This window comes from Stegodyphus dumicola, chromosome 1 (assembly GCF_044657685.1).
Source record: "Stegodyphus dumicola isolate Sdum_Otavi_A_Nest chromosome 1, ASM4465768v1".
In the NCBI taxonomy this organism is placed as follows: domain Eukaryota; kingdom Metazoa; phylum Arthropoda; class Arachnida; order Araneae; family Eresidae; genus Stegodyphus; species Stegodyphus dumicola.
Genome location: NC_140768.1, coordinates 236,010,983 through 236,030,552, shown reverse-complemented (window position 1 = coordinate 236,030,552; position 19,570 = coordinate 236,010,983). Strand labels below are relative to the sequence as shown.

The 19,570-nt window shown below is 31.7% G+C and overlaps 1 protein-coding gene across 1 annotated transcript in view; it reads left to right on the top strand.

Moving 5' to 3' along the window:
- The first annotated feature begins 9,993 nt into the window (after positions 1 to 9,993).
- Positions 9,994 to 19,570, top strand: part of LOC118197520 (HEAT repeat-containing protein 3) — a 140,951-nt gene continuing 131,374 nt past the window's right edge. The window contains exon 1 of the mRNA XM_085826547.1: positions 9,994 to 10,232. Coding sequence (XP_085682673.1) covers positions 10,092 to 10,232 — 141 coding nt within the window. The 5' untranslated portion in view covers positions 9,994 to 10,091. The remainder of the gene's footprint in view (positions 10,233 to 19,570) is intronic.

The window sequence follows — 19,570 nt, the reverse complement described above, 5'->3', positions numbered from 1 at the left end:
CGGTAAATTTTGTCTTAATTTCACTTAATTTAATTTCTTTACTTTCTTCTATAGGAAATGTAATTAATATTCCATAATCGGGGTGAGCGCCAAACTTGGCGAGAGTTTTTTATTTGGTGCGATTTTGATTTGGTTGTGGTTTTTGGCTGTATGTTTTCTGGTGGCAAACCTAGAGCTTTATTTCGGTAATTGTAAGAGTGCGATTTGATAGGGTATGTCACCGGGGACTTACATACAAATTTATCAACTTCCCCGATCATTCTATTAAACTTATTGCTTCCTATCTCCAAGACAGAATCTTTGCAGTGAAAATTGGCAGTTCTATTTCTTCCACGAGAAAAATTTTTGCTGTAGTGCCCCAAAGATCTGTACTTTCTCCACATTTATATAACATTTATACTTACAATATTCCCAAGGACCCACAAATTACCATTGCTCTTTTCGCTGATGATACTGTAATTATGGCTCAAACTTTTACTGCTCTTGTTGTCCAGCTCCTTCTTCAACATTACCTCAATCATCTTGAAAATTGGCTCACTCTTTGGAGGACTGCAGTTAATACCGAAAAATCAAAAGCAATAATTTTTCGCGAAGGCCGAACAAATTTCACTCCACCTAGACCTCTTCTGTTTGATGAAGAAATTGACTGGGTTGACGAAGTTAAATATCTAGGAGTCATTCTTGATAAAAAAGAATTGACTTTTCAGAAACATCTCAGGGAAACTGTGAAAAAAATTAATATCACGATTGCAACTATGCGCCCACTTCTTGGCAGAAGTAGTCATATGCCCGCTTAATAACTAATAAACTCCTCTTATATAAATCTATACTTCGACCAGCATTACTCTATGCTATACTTCAGGTCAACTTAAGTTGAGAACACTGGATATAATAGAAAGTGTATAAGCCCGCCCGAGAATGTAGTTCTACCATTAAGTAAAATTGTAAAAATTACGCTGTGAAATATGAATGCTGATGAACAAAGAGAACGGAAGAAAAAAAAATGTGTGAAACGATAGATTACATTGCGTTCAGCTTTTTGTTTAAAAATTTACTAAATCATATCAATCATTCAATGACCAGCAGGAAGACATCCCTTTTTTTGGCATTATTGGCGAAACTGCAAATTCCAGCAACCCCGACCTCACCCCACTCTTGATGAGAAAAGCAATTAAAGCATTCATTCATTCACTGACCGGAAGGAGAAAAAAGCAATTGTTATGGTATCTGCTTCATCTTCGACATATGTGTATAATTTTCTTAAGCAACTCTGTCAATAATGCGCTTGACTTGCAGATGATTCCATCTAAGGAAAGGAATAATCAGATTTTTTTCATATGATATGCTTGTTGTTTTTATACCTCAAAGGAAATGTATGGTTTTACCTAATACAGTCATACACGATAACTTACACAGTCATTCACATATAATTCGCAGATTCTCAGTGAGCTGAATCAGTCTGCTTTTTATAAATTGAGAGATGTAAAAGCAATATATTCCTTTGCGCGAAGCAAAAAACCCACCTTTCACGCCCCGTCACGCATAGACGTTTCATTCATCAAAGGATAAAAACTTTAATTTTAAAATACAAGCAAACTGTCGTTTAAAACGGTAAATGTTTTAAAAGCAATAAATGCACTTCTTAACCAGTTAACTGTTATTGACGAGTATACTCGTCATGCGTATATCATGTTAATGTAATACAAAGATAAGAGGGAGATTTATTTAGTAAGTACTGTATATAATGACAACGTAATAAAAACAGAAAAAAGAAAAATAATAGCAAAGAAATCGGAGATAATGATTGATTATAATAAAAAAATGGGTGGAGTGGATATGAGCTATGGAATTATCATAGCGTACTCCACAGCAAGAAAACGACTTAAAAAGTACTACAAAAAGCTCTTTCTTCATTTCTTAAATATTATGTGTCTGAATGCATTCATATTATATAAAAAAATAATGGAACATTATCGCGTATCAACTTTTTGTTCAAATTTATTGAAGACACTTTTGCGACGTATCCAATTGAAAGAAAGAAATCGACACAAACTCGGCGGGAATCATGTTTCGGATTATATACCCGGAATATCGGGAAAAAAAAAAAAAAAAAAAAAAAAAAAAAAAAAAAAAAAAACCTACGCGAAGGTGTTTGCATTGCTACAAACGTAAGATCAGGAATGAATCGCGTTACTGGTGTTCGATTTGCAAAGTCCCATTGTGTATAGTACCCTGTTTCGCTGAATATAACTCCACAGCAGTAATTTAAATTCTTATTTTTATATGTATAATATTTAATTTAATTTATTGCGTTTTTAGTTTAATATGTTTGTAATATATACTTATGTTAACCAAGTAAGTAAATATTAGTAATAACATTTTCAGTTTCATAAAATAAACCCATCTTTTTCATCCAATATCTTACCACCGCAACTTACTCTGAGATTGATGAATATACTCGTCATGGCTCGATTCTGGCGACACAAAACGACACAGTTAACTGGTTAAGAAATTAATTTTTTAATACTTTTTTAGTTCTTATGAATATTTGCGCCTTGTTGTAACTAATATAAAACATTTCTAATAAATTGAATTTTTCACAATGTTTTTTTCACAATTTTAAAGCTTTAATATTTTTCTAATACCTTGAAATTTTTAATGGTGAGCTCTTTAATAGACTGCTATCTGAAGATCTCAATTTCCAGTCTTTTTATTCATTTTATTTTTAATTTTAAACAGTAATCAGAAAGATAGGATAAAGCGTACTGTAGGAGGGTGATTTTCTGAGACTGACTGGAAATGCGTGTGTCTTAAGAAACAATTAATACAGGATATAATTTTCATAATGTCTGCTATAAAATATTGTCAGAGTTTTTTAAACAATCGTAAATTAAAATTAAATTAACGTTTTTAAAAAATAAAAATAAAAATTCCCCCCTCGTTCACTGTTTTAGTAGCAACAAGCCGCATAAAACTCTTAAAAATTAAAAGAAAATAACTTACTACCAGATTTGACAAATTTATGGATTTTACTTTTAAGTAAGCGAACGGTCTTTGGGAAAAATTTTGAACCAAACTGCAAAATATGCATTGTTAGCTCTTCCGGTTTCAAATTTTAAATGTAATCAAATTAGTATTCGCCACATTTAGATAATAGTGAAATATTTCACATAAATTAAGACAATGAATAACGTGCCCTACATTTTACACTATGATAAACTCTCAATACTTGTTGTATTAACAACTTAAGTTAGTTATTGCATTTATTGTTCATGTTGTTTATTATTGTAATGTAATGCTTATTAATGCATTTGTGCCACAGTTGAAAGTTTAGCTTCCTGTCCAGGGATTGTACTGCCCGGGACGTGCAGTCCTTGGGAAGGGGGAAGTGTTACGAATTTGGTATTTAAAAAGCTAATGTTAGTTCAATTATAAATTAAATGGTTTTATTTCTCGCGCAGTGCAGCGCGTGACGAATATTAAAAGAAAGCTAAGCCGGAAAATTGAAAATACAAGAGCGCGTGTATTAAATAAATAAATATCTCTTTTTGATTTCGAGAAAGTACTGGAAAATTCTAGCGCGTGATTTTAAAATGTTATAAAAGGAGGAAAACATCTCAGTTTGTAGTAGTTGCTTAGTTTGTTGTTGTTTAGAAAACTGCTCTTGTTGATTGTAGCGAATTCGCGGATTAGCGTTCTTTAGCTGTTTTGAATTACGTTCTATTGGACATTTGAGTAGTTAAAAGATTACTACTGTCAGATATTGTAATACTGCATGTTAATTTGAGAAATTTTAAGCATTTTTGTTGTGATAATAATAAATTTTTGTTCATTTTCCATCTGACTTGTGCATTCATTTCATAACGATCCTGTACGCGTGCGACAATATATATGTTTAATATTGTTTCATAAGAATAAATTGAATTTAATTTAAAAAAATTAAATTACATATTCTTTGCGCCATTGCTGCAAGGAATGAAATTTAAATTAAAAAAAATTAGAATTTAATTTTTAACAAACACGTATAAAAGTAAAAAAGCAAATTTAAATCCTAAAAAACTAAAATAATTTTTTAAAAAAATTTTTAAAAAAATGTGCAAACATATAAAAGATTTAATTCTCGAACTAATCTACAATATCATTTCAATTCAGAAGCATAAGCAAATCAAGTGCAAAATCAATCCATGAAAATAAATTCACTAATTTAGCAAATTAAAATTAAACTAAATAATTTTTTTTTAAAAATGCATAAGTGAATGACCGTTGAGTAGGCAGGAGACAGACTTATCAAGGGGAAGTTGCCTCCAAACCTAACTCTCCAATCATTCCATTCGTGTTTCGTCATTCATGCAGGCAAGGGTAAGTTCATGCAGGCAAGGGTAAAAGTCAAAACCAAAAGTAATACCAATAAAGTGGTACCCTTAGAAATTAACATTTAAGAATTAAATTTAAGAATAAAGTTTTAAAAGGAAAATACTAATGAAGTCTTTTGAGAAACAAGCAAGTAAAGTCAAGAATTAAATGAAACTTTTTTTAAAAAAATTAAATTTTTTTAACTACCTAAGGGCCAAATCTTTTCAAAAGTCTCAATTATAGCCCGAATTGAGTGAAGATTTTAATCTTCTTCTAAATTTCCATACTTTAGCCAGTATTTAGTTAAGTTTTGATATACCAATTGAAATCAAGTTCATTAAACTTTTCATATTTTCTTTCATTAAATATAACTTTTAATTAACTTCCTCAGGAATTTTTGAAATTTCTGAAGATTTTTTTAGAGGTTTTTTAATACTTCGTTTCAAAAATTTTGGGAAATTTTACTTTAAAACTTTAATTTTAAAAAATTTCAGTTTTTCTTAATTACTTCAATTTGCAATTTTCACACACACAAAAAAATCACTTACGTTTTTTACAATTTTTTTTTTTACAATTTTTACACAATTTTTCAACAGAACACACATTTCACATTACAAACAGTTCACATTTTTTATTCACAACACCACTTTATTTTCCTTCAAGCAAACTTACATCTCTTGATTGGCTCAGTTACTTAATTACTACCTTTAGGATTTTTAATTTTTAATTTAATTTTTAATATTAATGTTTACAAAAATTTTTTTACTATAACAAAGATAGCAGCTTGACACTCAACTTTACCTACATAAGCGCCATCTATATAATTTGAAGAACACACTTACTTCTCTTTTACAGACCCCAACAATCATATAGTAGGTAAGTTAGAATTAAAACTTACTATTTACTTGCTTTAAGTATTTATTAAAATTTTTTATGTAGTATTTAAGTATTTTCTAAATATGAAATTATATTATTAAATGTATGTTTTTTAAAAATTGTGAATTAGTTCTTTTTGTTTCTTATTGGTTTATATGGATTATGTCTAGTTCTTTTTTAGTTTCTTTTTATTGATATGCATATTCGTGTCGGGGAGGTTTCTGTAGACAAGGGTTTCTAAAATACATTGGTTTCTAGATTTTTTTATAGGGAATTAATTTTTTTAAAAAAAGTTTCATTTAATTCTTGACTTTACTTGCTTGTTTCTCAAAAGACTTCATTAGTATTTTCCTTTTAAAACTTTATTCTTAAATTTAATTCCTAAATGTTAATTCTTAAATGTTAATTTCTAAGGGTACCACTTTATTGGTATTACATTTGGTTTTGACTTTTACCCTTGCCTGCATGAATGACGAAACACGAATTGAATGATTGGAGAGTTAGGTTTAGAGGCAACTTCCCCTTGATAAGTCTGTCTCCTGCCTACTCAACGGTCATTCACTTATGCATTTTAAAAAAAATTATTTAGCTTAATTTTAATTTGCTAAATTAGTGAATTTATTTTCATGGATTGATTTTGCACTTGATTTGCTTATGCTTCTGAATTTAAATGATATTGTAGATTAGTTCAAGAATTAAATCTTTTATATGTTTGCACATTTTTTTAAAATTTTTTAAAAAAATTATTTTAGTTTTTTTAGGATTTAAATTTGCTTTTTTACTTTTATACGTGTTTGTTAAAAATTAAATTTTAATTTGTTTAAATTTATATGTTTAATACTATATTTATATAAATATTTGCAGAGGGTTAAGCTGTTGTTGGTGGGAGAATGTTGAACTTCAGATGGCGTGAAGTTATGAATGTTTTCATTTAATTTAGTTAATTATTTTTTTTTTTAGTCTTGTTTCTTGCATGTGGCAATCGAAAGATGTGGAATATTTAACCCGTGACAGGGGACGTGCGGTCTGACGGACCGCGCCGCATGTTCCTCCCATCACCCCCATTGCATGCTTTGTCCAAGTGAATAGATTCTTTCCCTAGCTTCACGTTTCGTGACTTTCTTTCTGACCCCTTCTTATCGGAATGCTTTGGCAAGTGTATCTGTTGAAATTCTTCTAGAGCGGTCTGGGAGACCTCACCTTCCTCTCAGTGTTATAATTTTCGGCAGTAGTGAACACATGGCTCTGAAGTTAGGTTCGCGGAGATTCATTTATCCTTCTGATCCACGTTATGCAGAAGAACTGAAAAAAAATTCTAGACGAAGTTGGAAGTGATTTTAGTGAAGAAGATGACTGTGAAGAAAATTTCTGCGAAAAAAAAAGGCGAGCAGTGGTTTTGATGTCATCATTGCATCATTCGATAGAAACAGACTCGGAAACACAGAAACCTGAAATAATTGGTTTTTATAACAGAACCAAAGGTGGTTGATGCTTTAGATGAAAAATATTCTGTCCATTCCTGTAGTAGGAGAACAACGCGTTGGCCTATGGATCTTTTCTACCGGTTAGTAGATATGAGTACAGTAAACGCATACATTTTGCACCAAGGTTATAACCAAAACCCTGTTATGACCAGAATGGTGTTTTCGAAAGAATTAGCGAGAGAATTAGTCCAACCACTACTACACACGAAAGGGAAAAATCCAAGAATAAATCGAGAATTTCGCCTGACGATAAAGCGGATTTTAGGAAAAGAAGCTGAGTCTAAGGATGTGGAGCAGTGCACAAAAGAAGCAAAATTAAAATCAAGGAAAACATGTCGTCTGTGCCCCCCAAGCAAGAAAAGAAAGACAGTATATTTGTGTTTATCTTGCCAAGACCCTGTTTGTTTGGAATGCACGCAAAAGTTATACAATGAATATGCTAAAGAAGACGAAAACTAAATTGTTTACTATCAGAAAATCAGTGAGATACTGATATTTTAGGTACTGTCAAAATTTTTCTGTATTGTGCTACATACAATTTTCTGCGGTTAAAATTTGCTTTAAATACACTGGTGTGCAAAAATTAAGGACGAGACGGTTTTTTCAATATAACTTTGTACGAAAGCTTTCCAAATCAACACATTTAATACCGTAAGATCCCCAATACGTAAGGACATGAGTAATGTAAGCAACACTTACTAAAAGAGAAATCAGAGGGATAAAAAGAAGCTTTATTGAAAAAGTAGCATGGAGCGTAATGCTACTGAAGGCCGAAACATCCCTGTGATGGGTGTCCAGCAAGAAACATCCGGTCTTTAATGGGGGATATGATCTCCCTTGACTGCTAGGCAGGTTTCACAGCGTCTGTCCATGCTGAGAATGAGGGTGTCACTGAGTTGTTGAGGCATTGCTGCCCATTCGTCTTGCAGCGCCAATCGAAGCTCCGGAATCGTTACTGGTGGTAAGGTACGAGCTGCCAAGCGTCTGCCTAGAAAATCTCATACATGCTCGATGGGATTGAGATCCGGAGATCGTGCCGGCCAATCCATACGTTCAATATCCTCACTCTCTAAGAGCTGTTCGGCAGCTACTGTGCGATGACATGGTGCATTGTCGTCCATGAAAAGGAACTGCGGACCCATAGCGCCTCTAAAAAGACGCACATATGGAAGAAGAATCTCATTACAATAACGGGTCCCGTTGACTGAACCTGAGTCGAAGATGTGAAGGTCTGTACGACTACCAAGCATGATGCCTCCCCAAACGAGAACACCGCCACCTCCATACCTGTCCCTTTCAGTGATGTTCGAGGGATGATTGCGGCTTCCCCGCTCTCTCCAGATGAGTATGCGATGAGAATCGCTACTCAGACTGAATCTGCTCTCATCTGTAATTAGTACTCGTCCCCATTCATTGTCTCTCCAATTCCGGTGTTCCCGGCACCAGAGAGAACGCCTTCTCCAATGGGCAGGCTTTAAAGGTACACACCGTACAGAGCGTCGTGCAAACAGACCACCACCGTGCAGTCTTCTGGCCACGGTAAAACGCGATATCGGTCGTCCAGTCGCCTGTGTCGTGTGTCTAGCGATTTCTCCCTCTGTCTGCCGCCTGTTTCTTCTGGCCTGTAAGGCAATATACCGGTCATCTTCAGGTGTGGTTCCTCGTGGACGACCACTACTAAACGCCCGGATAGCTGTTCCTGTAGTTTGAAATTGTCTCCAAAGTCGTGAAACGATGCTGTGAGCAATTCCGAACTCTGCAGCCACACTTGTCACACTGCGGTCTTCCTCCAACATCCCAATGATTCGACCTCGGGTAAAAGCATCCAGATGTCGTGTAACAGATTGATTATTCGTCATTTCTCGCTGAGGCAGCAACTCGGTGTGATTTTAACTGCTATACGGAGTACAATCGTGCTATACAATCTCTTTGCCAGAAATACTGATCTTACACCGACAACATGTTTTATACTACTCAGACACTCCCCCATTACGTCTACCTGCATATCTGCGCATGTGCTACCGTACATCAACTTACTTAATCTCCTGATTGGTCTTTCTGTCCGCTCTGACTCTTCGTTCAGCTGATATGCTAATTTTTCGACTTCGTCCTTAATTTTTGCACACGAGTGTATTAACTAACATAGATAATATAGTTAATTCAAAATAGATGCATTCTTATTTTTAGTTTTATAGAATTTAGTGCAGCATATGATTTTCATCGAAAAATTTGAGGCTATGGGGAAATTTTCTGGCAAAAATTTAATTTCACTTTAAATTATAAAAACATATTTTCTTTTTAGAGTAAAATGTTCAAAGAACATCTAAGTGAAATATCATGATGACACAAAAATTTGCTATTCTGTTTGCGTTTAAAACTCACTTCGCAGTGCTCTTCTCTGATAAGTGTATATATTTATTTAGAAGAATTGTTCATTCTACTATTTTTTGATGAATTACATAGATATGACTATGTTTTTACTTGCAAAGCTGTTGGACTTTGTTTTACTCATCCAGTATTTTATCATCTCATTTTACTGTTCTGTTTACATAAAATAACGGCGTTTCACTACTGCAAAACATAAAAGTTAGTATTCTGTTTACGTTTAAAAATCACACCTTGGTGCTTTCATTGCCGCCAAAAAAATTTGCCAAATTTTGGAGGCCAAAATAGTTTGGCGCCAATTTACACCGCTTATGTGATATTAGCGGAAAATGTATTATATATTTCAGGACCGCGAATTCCTGTTTCATGAAGAAAAGTTTTTTACTCTTACCTTCTCTTCTTTATTATATAATGCACTAGCTACTTCGTATATATCGAAAGATTGCAGCCATGTTTGCTAATTTGAAGCAAGATTTCCATAAAATTTCATCGGCTCTGGTGGTTTTAAACTTTCCACTTTGAAAGGAAAACACTCCTGACACCATATAAAATAATGAGGGTGCACGTTTAGTTTTTAGAAACTATTTATTTATAATCATAGAATGTACTATTATGTTACACGAGAACTCCAGCAAAATCCAAAGTGTTGCCAATTAAAAATTACTAAATGTTAAATGTTGCCATTTACAAATTGTTAAATATTACACATCGGATGTTTGAATCAAAGACGACTAAATTGTGTGATGATTTGTTTATTTATTATTGTAAGAAAATTTCCAAAACTCTTATCTCAGCTTAATTCCAAAACTTTTATATATTTTCGTATACAACAATAAATTATAGATTTCGCTCAAAATTTAGTTACATATGTGTGGAAACGATTTTGTTGCTTGTAGTAGCATGTGTTTACTACGTGGTTAGACAAACGAGGTTTGTGTGTGTGTTTTGATGTTTTGATAACTTTTCATTTTATAGACTTTCATTGTGAATAACATGGGAAAGTCAAAAGAAAAAAAATCAAAAATTCGAAAAAATAATCCCATTGGTATTCCTAGTGTGAAAGAGTTAGAAGAGAGAGAAGAATTAATGATTACTAACTTTCAAACCGGCACCATCGAATCTGTCATAGAAAAGGTAGTTCAATTCACAAATTTATCATGAGGAATTGTATCAAATACATCTTTTTTTATGAGTATTTTTTTTTTCAGTTATAAACGTATATTGTTCTCCGATGTACAACCAGTTCCTGATTATTCCTAATGATATCAAAGTGCAATCGATGATATGAACAGTTTCTGAATTTTATAGAAATTTATTTTTTCCGATTTTGGTCACTAATAAGTATAGGATTTCCGTTTACAGAAGGGGCTACTTCATGAAATTTGATTGAAGTAGATATTAAATGAAATAAACTGAAAGTGCTTTTGGCTAATCTTTGGAAAATAATTTTTATTTAATTCATTTATAGAAACAGATTACCTGATTTTTTTTTCTTTTACTTCATTTTGCATAGGAGAACATCAGAAGACAGTGTTAAAAACTAATTGTCAATTTTATATTTGTAGTCCTCAGAAGTCCATTTCATGGTCAAGGCAATAGTTAGGCCTTCCTAAATCAACTATGTGCAATGTCCGACATAAAATTGACGTTATATTCCTGTAGAATTTAACGGTAAAATTCTAGGAGAGCCCACACTCTTGGCAACAAACTGGGAAAGTGCAGAATCGCCAACTGCTTCGCACGTTTCTCAAAATTGCCAACTTGAAAATAACAAGTAAAAAAATTGCACAAACTCGGTATCCATTTACACATCGACCTATTTTCACTTAAAAAAACATCCCAGAATTGCACAAACTTGCCATTGCACACTCCCTTGACTCTGTCCATGTACACATCAATACATGCCATATAAGTGAGCGCACCAAGGGTGTGGAGCTGTGCTAGGATCCTGCTGAATTCAACACTTCAGTTAAACGATGAGACTATAAAAATAGAGTTACTTTGTTAGCGTGCTACAGAGATTTGACAATGTACCAGAATTTCTTTAAACTATCTTCATAAATGAGGTCATATTCCATGTAAACAGTTGTGCAAATTCCTTCAACAATCTTACCAGTGGCCAAGTGGTAAAATCACTGAATACTAATAGTTTAATGAAGATTCAAATTCAAGTGAATGGGGTGTCTACACAGGACTTTTCATAGGTTTTTCTCATAGGTAATATAAATACAAGCCAGTTTTCTTTAAAAAGGTCCTCCATGACTGCATCTTTTTTCTTAGCCAGATAGCCCTCAAAATGTTTTGCCATAATTTAAATAATGCCAATCCCAGTCATAAATTGCCAGCCTTATCAAATTTGAGGTTCTGAAAATCTACATGAACATTTCTGTAAAGGTTTAAGATTGATACTACCTGATGAGTTACAAGATGTCTGGATTTTTTCTTTGTTTGTTTGTTGAAGATATTATATTGTTGAAGATATAGTATGCTACAGCTCTTATTTCTTCAAATTAAGCAAATGGAAATGTAAGCTGTAGTTTCAGATCTTTCAGTAAGATGGAGCATCACCTTGTTTTATCTATTACATGTGAGATAAGTTGAATCTTAGTTACCCAGATCGATGAATTGGCAGATTTAGACCTATTCTACAAGAAGCCTTGTTCTTATCTCAGAAGGCTTCTTCCTCTAAAGCTGTCTTAAAATGAGATCCACTGTGAAAGATTTGTTAGTCTTGACCATTTTACACTAACTTCTTGACAAAGTATGGACAAAAACTGAATATATTTTAATGCCTGTAGTGCTGTTAATATTGAAAGTTTTTATTTTGTTCACGATATTGAGTAGCATCATAAATTAAACTATTTCACATAATATACACTTCAAGAGATTTCACAGATTCAACTGTTCATTCTTATATTTATACATTTACCTGTAGATGTTGTATTTATTTAGCTGTACTATTCCTGCAAATAAGTGCACCTCATTTTAAAAATTGGCGCAAGAATAACAGATAAAAGTTCTTCATTAAAATGTTTTTTAAAATATATGGCAAATGTGAAAAATTAAGCTGAAAATAATTTTTTGTGAATGTGAGGTGCGTAATATTTTTAGGATAAACATTCATTATGCAACATTATTAAAAAAGATGTTATATTTGAGAGATCTTAAGTTTTTTTTTTTTTTTTTTTTTTTTGAAATTTCTGACAAATTGTTCGTAGAAAAAACTTTTTTACTGTATTTAACTTAATGTATTATTTGTTGTCGTGTGAATTCTGCTTAATAATTTAATCAGCTTTTTCCAGCCTTTTGTAAGCTTTTATTTTTTATCCCCACTCCATTGACCCCTTTTTAAACTAAACTGATTTTATGAAAGTAAATGTGAGATTTTCATTAATGTCAGTTGATTTTTCTGTTTTCATTTTGATCCTAAATTTTCACTCAAATTTATGAATAATTAGTAAAAGAAAAATTAATCTTCAATTTAAAAAAATATAGCGTGGTATCACAAAGTCAACATAGATTGTCTTTTGTAATGCATATATTTTATTTTCTAGCTATGCAGTCTAGCTTTAATATTGTAATTCGAGTGCTAGAAATAAATAACTTTCCTACAGTTCAGTTTTTATATTGCATAAAATGATGCAGGATAAATATGTTTCTGTACAAAATAATAAGGTTGATCTTTACAATATGGTAACTGGTAGTTTGGCGACATTTTGGAGGCGATAAAGGTTACTACCTGGGACTTTGGTAATAATGTGAGCAGTACTCAGTTCCGATTACGCATTATTTTGTGTGAGGGAAATGAGAGATCATGGGATATGTCATGTGATATTAATGGACGAATTACGGTTCTTTAATCGGAAAAGGGGGGAAATCAGGAAAAAATCTGGAAATTTTGTATTTGGCTTTATTCTGTGTTGTGTGAAACAGTGTTCGTGAATTTTTGGATCCCATGGCCGTAACTAAAGTGAATTCGAAATGGGTATTTATGTATGTATTAATTTAATGTATGTGCTCATTTATATTTTAAGTAGTGTTTTTGAATTTAATTATATTTTAATTAAATGATAGTTATTTTGTGAATTTTATGTTTGTAGGAATTTGGTATACGTTTTAGTTGAAGTAAACGTGCATGGAAATAATTTAAATATTTGACACTAAGTATTTGTAATGGTTACGGTATGAATTCGTTGGTGACGTGTATAACGTAATAGATGATTTAGAGGTAAAAGTTTTTGGATATTTTATTTATTTTATATGTGGAAATGTTCATTACTTTTTCGCGATCAGGTAATTTCATATATGTTCTTTTTACCGGGTTTAAAGATTGAGAAAATTGTCATGTATTTTCGTGAAATTTTTCTAATTTATGAGAAAAAAGCAGTGTACATGGATATAGTGAAGAGTGTGCGCAATGCTATTTTTGTGCAATTCTGGAATGTTTTTTTAAGTAAAAATAAGTCGGCGTGTACATGGTTTATGTGTATGTGTTATTTTGAAAAACGCGTAAGGAGTATGGTATTGTGCACTTTTTCCCAATTTTGCAGTGAATATTTGTCATGATTAAGCAGTTTTGTTAGATAAAATTTCTAGCATAAGTGTAATTCGGCTAGTAGATTGTTGGAAGAAGTGTTCAGTAGATAAGAAGAAAAGAAACATGTCTTTACTTCGTGAAGACAAAATGGCGGCAGGAAAAAAAAATAGAGGGTTGCTGTAGGAGAGTTGGTCGCCAAATTTTCGCCAAAAAAACGCCAAGTTACCATAATGTAATGATCAACCAATAATAATAAGAAGAAAAAAGGGCTCTAGTGTAGAATTGGGTGCCCCTTCGATAAGCGACAAATTTAAAAAAAATTTTTGGCGATAAAACCTCATTTCTGGTTACCATAATAGTTTTAACTCTGTTTTAGCTTCCTAGTTTTTTTTTAAATGAAAATAGATTGATGTGTACATGGACAAATTTAAGACAGTGCGCAATGCCTAGTTTGTGCAATTCTGGGATGTTTTTTTAAGTGAAAACCGATTGATGTGTACATGGGCACAGAATTTCTGCAATTTCTTGACTTCTTATTTTGGTTTTGTGTAGCGGCCATTTTAAAATTGTGCCTTCCTGGTGCTGATCTTGGCGTCAAAAAAGAATCGCCAAAAACAAGGGGCACCCAATTGTAAACTTTTACCGAAAAAAGTTATATGGTTTTGAGTAAAAATGTATATAAACTCTGAAAACATATTATAAAAACTTAATTATTGCTTCTCATTTTAGTATTTTAAATTGTTTGGAAAAATAGTCAGCTAAAATGGCATACCACTATGAAAAATACTAGCTGACCATACATTGCAATTTTTGAGGAGGGAGGAGATTTTCTTGTTTTGTCTATGAGCATGAGCTTAATGATACTTATATAAGGAGATGGCTCCAGTAATTACTGCTTTGATGGATAGAAATATACAGAGCAAGGAAGAATGAAGCTAGTGTGCATGCTATGGAAATTATATCAACCGCATAATTTGCTTTAGTTTTAAATAATCTATAAAACCAAAAAAATAAAACAAAATTAAACATAAATGAATGTCTGCATAGTTTGTTTACGAGAAATTCAGTTACTTGTTTCAGCTCACATCAATCTGTAAATCTTTAGAATGCTAAAGGTTTTAAGATTGGATTTACTTAATTATCAACCACTCATCTGTGCTGTGAAAAAAATCTGAAAAATTGTATTAATCATCAAGAAAAAAAGAAATTAAAGCGAAATTGCTATCTAAAATTGAAGTTTTTAAGTTGGTGATTAATTGTTGTTAAAGCACCAAATTTTGATAATTAAAAGTGATTAAAAACGCTAAAATTTACTCCATCACTAACCATCATAGAACTTAATCATATTTATCATAAAGCATTAACTATTGCTGTGTTAGTGTTAATACGACAAATTTAACAAAATGATAGATTTGGGGATACTTTCTGATTATCTGCACACCCACAGCCCAAAATTAAAAACGTGTTGGTGACAAATTTTTTTCATAAGTTAATGTGCAAAAGGCAACAGCCATTTTCAAAATGACGCACTAAGAATTCTATACGAGAGCAATTAAAAAATAAAACTGAGAAAGTAAAAAACATTGGTAATAAAGCACATACTTTTCCTGAGCCTTCCATTTTGCACTGTTGTTTTCCCTATGTATGCAGCAATCTGCTTCTCCTTAATGAAACATCAGAGAATTTCACAATTTTGACATCATACAACATCAGAATTGCATACATGTCAAAACAGACATGATACATGCATACCTGGATTGCCATATAAATAACTTTTCTTTACGGTGTGAGTTTTCAGATAACTATTTTTTTTGACATATTTGCTTATTCTTGTGGAATTTTTTAATGGGAGTGAAGATAATCAGAAAGTACTAGTTTTGGGCAATATAAAAACTGTGTTGGCATTAAATGAAATTAAATTCTACAAATACTTTTTTCCTCTATTCACATAATTTTTCTAAAACTAGTATTTTAATAAGGTATCTTAAAAAAATTATATTCAATAATCTGTAACATTTCTACTCTTAAGCATGACAAAAAATTCTTTTTAGATGAAGTATCAGACCTAATGTTTTCAATAACACTTTTTTTACCCCAAAATCAATATTTTGATTGGGGCAGTTCTTTGTCTCTCATTCTACAGGGTCAATTTGTGAAATTCAAATTGCGTTTTTCATGTCTCAAAAGCATGATTTAGGATTTAATCATATTTATATATAACATTGTTCTAACATAGGTATTTTGATACAAAAATGGGTCTTTTTTCTGAAATAACACATCAATTTTTTCCCATATTTCAATTCTACGACTCAGATTATGCCTAAATATTAAATTTTGTAACATTTGGAGTAAAATTTATAGAGAAATTCAAAAATTCAGCTTGTCAAATTTTTTTCAGTTGCGCCAAGAATAATTTACTTGGCGAACTTTTTAATATATGGCAACTTATTTTCCTTTCCCTTCCATTGTGCAGGAGTGGGAAAAAAAGTGACTTTGTTCTTACTTTCAAATAATTTTAACAAAGTGCATAAATCACATTAGATGTTACTATCGCTTTCAACAAATATGCCAAATTTCAAAACGCGTCAATATATAAATTCATGTATATCTTCGGAGATGTTGAATAATATGTTTAAGATGATGGTAAAAATTTTATAGGTTACAATTCAAATTTTTTTTCCAAAAATATATAAAAATTATTTAAAAATACAAATTTTAAAAATAAATCATAAAAAATGGGTGAATTTTATTTGGAATGGACCTACATTTCGAACTGTGAAAGAAGGAATCAAGTAAGTGTAATAAAAAAAGAGCTATTAACAAATACATACCAAATTGAATTAACGTTGAGGAGCTAAAATTTTGAGAGCTAATTTTTTAAAAACTACTTGTGCAATTTTTTACAGAACTTGGCAGTTTGGTATAATTTGAATCATAGAAGAATCGAAATATTGGAAAAAATTGGCATGTCATTTCAGAAAAAGTCTGATTTTATGTCAAAATACCTACATTAGAACAATGCTATATGTAAATTTAATATGTATCCTAAGTCGTGCTTTCGAGACATGGAAAACGCAATTTCGTCAATGGGTCCAGTAGAACGGGAGATACAGAACTGTCCCTTTTTTTTTGTACAGTGTACGTTAAAATAATTATTGTATATATTTTATTCTAACATCTATAATAATAAAAGCAAGTGTAATGTGTCTGTCTGTCTGTCTGACCGAGCTCTCCAGCCAAATCTATCGCACGCAGGGACCTGGAATTTTTTATACGGAAGCACAAAGGGGCTGGCCACCAGACCTCGAAGCCCGATTTTCGATTTTTGAATTAGAAAAATTAAAAAAAAATTATTTATAATTAATTAATCACGGTTTTTTTGACTCACTGATATTATTATTTGTTTTCAAATAACGTTCGATTGTAACAATTGATTTCTTTATTCTAGCGTTAGTTTGCTGTTTTGACGATACATTAAATCGATTAATTACAATTCATTTCTTTTTTGTAGCTTATTATTTATAATTAATTAATCACGGTTTTTTTGACTCACTGATATTATTATTTGTTTTCAAATAACGTTCGATTGTAACAATTGATTTCTTTATTCTAGCGTTAGTTTGCTGTTTTGACGATACATTAAATCGATTAATTACAATTCATTTCTTTTTTGTAGCTTATTATTTATAATTAATTAATCACGGTTTTTTTGACTCACTGATATTATTATTTGTTTTCAAATAACGTTTGATTGTAACAATTGATTTCTTTATTCTAGTGTTAGTTTGCTGTTTTGACGATACATTAAATCGATTAATTACAATTCATTTCTTTTTTGTAGCTTGTGGGGGGGGAGAGAGAGAGACAGTCTACATGTCCTACACTACTATTCCTGCGCTATTCACTTATCTGCATTTTCTAAATGCATGGGCAACGCCGGGCGGGTACAGCTAGTACATTAATAAGTAACAGTTGTACGATTTGTCGTGAAATACTGTAAAAAATTGCTTAGGATATAGAAGAGGTAAAAATGCAAATTGAATTCAATTGGAGGAAATTTCATAGTCTGTAATTAATATAGGTTAGAGTAGCTTGAAGGGTACCCCTTGTATTATCACGAAGTTGTTGTTTCATTTATCACCAAGTTGTTTCATTTATGGTAACCTGAGTAGTTGAATGTTCCATGAATATACTTTTACCTAGAATTGGGTGCTCCTTTGACTTTTTAAGTGAAAATATATTGATGTGTACTACATGGACAGAGTCAAGGGAGTGCACAATACGAAGTTTGTGCAATTCTCTGATATTTTTTAAAGTGAAAATAAGTCGACATGTACATGGATGAAGTCAAGGGAGTGCGCAATGCCTAGTTTGTACAATTCTGTGATGTTTTTTCAAGTGAAAATAGGTCATGTTTTTTTCAAGTGGAAATAGGTCACTGTGTACATGGATTTTTGGCGTTAAAATCGGTGCTACACAAAGCCAAAATAACAAGAATTGCACAAACTCGGTAAAAATCGCCCCTACACAAAGACAAAATAACAAGTCTAAGAATTGTACAAACTCAGTATCCATGCACCACCAAAAATTGCCAATTTTTGCCAAGGGGTACCCCTAAATATACTTTTACCTTAATGTATAAAAACTCATCAACTGTTTATTACATTACAAGAATCTATGAATGACCATATTAAACATAGTTAAGAGCAATGTATATATATTATATGTAAAGAATTATGATTTAATGTGCAATACTAAAAAAGTAAACATTTGAGCTTGCTAAATCTTCTATTTAAGGCCTATGTGGATTTAATAAGTTATTAAAATAATGTTATTTCATATCACAAATAAAGTTAAACTATCAGTAGCAGAGTTTGAATTTTTTTAAAATCAAACTAAGATCCATTTATTAGGTTTACATGACAAATTAATCAATCACCAAAATCACTGAAGCTGCTTACTGAAGAAATATTATTTATGTTCTAGCGTGTGTTAAATTTAAAATAATCACCTTAGAATCTTCATTCTCAAATGGACTCCGGTATGAGAGAACAGAATTATTGTCAACCAGTTCAATAAAATTGCCATATAACTTGGAAGTAAAATTTTTGTTATAAATTCTGTTACTTACCTTATCACAAATTCTTTACAATATTATCCAGAAATAACAACATAAATTTCATTTGAGACTGAGTATCTATTTCCTGCTCTATCATAATTAGAAACAACCAACCAAGTAACAGTCAGAAAAAGAAATGGACAAAATTTGTAGATTATCAGGATTCCATGTTTGTGGTAGAAACAATCTTCAGAATATTGAACTTTTCACATCATTTAAAAAAAGGTTTAAAAGTTTTAAAAATGGTAAATTTTCTGCCACAGTATTTCAGAAAGTTCTTTGTCTTCAAAACAAGCATGAAAACTTATTTTCGCGTACTGCAGAAAAACTTACCAGATATTATCTTGAATTCTTCCTCTTGAAGAAATTAAAATTCAAACAGCAGTGCTTGTTCTTCAGTAAGAATGTTTAGATCTTAGTTTAAATAACTAACTAATGTGATATTTCTTTAGATACTGAACCATGAGCACATTTATTGCCATTAAGTTGCACTCTTTTTGTCAAACAATTCATTCATATTGTACTCCATTTCATAAAATTAATACCCAAAGTGCAGAGACAACATCTCTCTTTGGCTTGCAGATAAGGAATGTCAAAATTTGATGGTAAACCAGCAAGTCTGAACAAACCTGTGCTTGCTCAAGTCAGCTACCTCAGATGCATTGTTTACAACAGGATTCAGAATGGCTAAATAAAGAAGTTGAAACATGATTTTAGATTTCTTCTCATTCATTTAAGAAAGAGCCATTGATTGCAGCTGATAATAAACTTATTTTAATATATAAAATGTTGAAGTTCATGTAAAATTTAGAAATC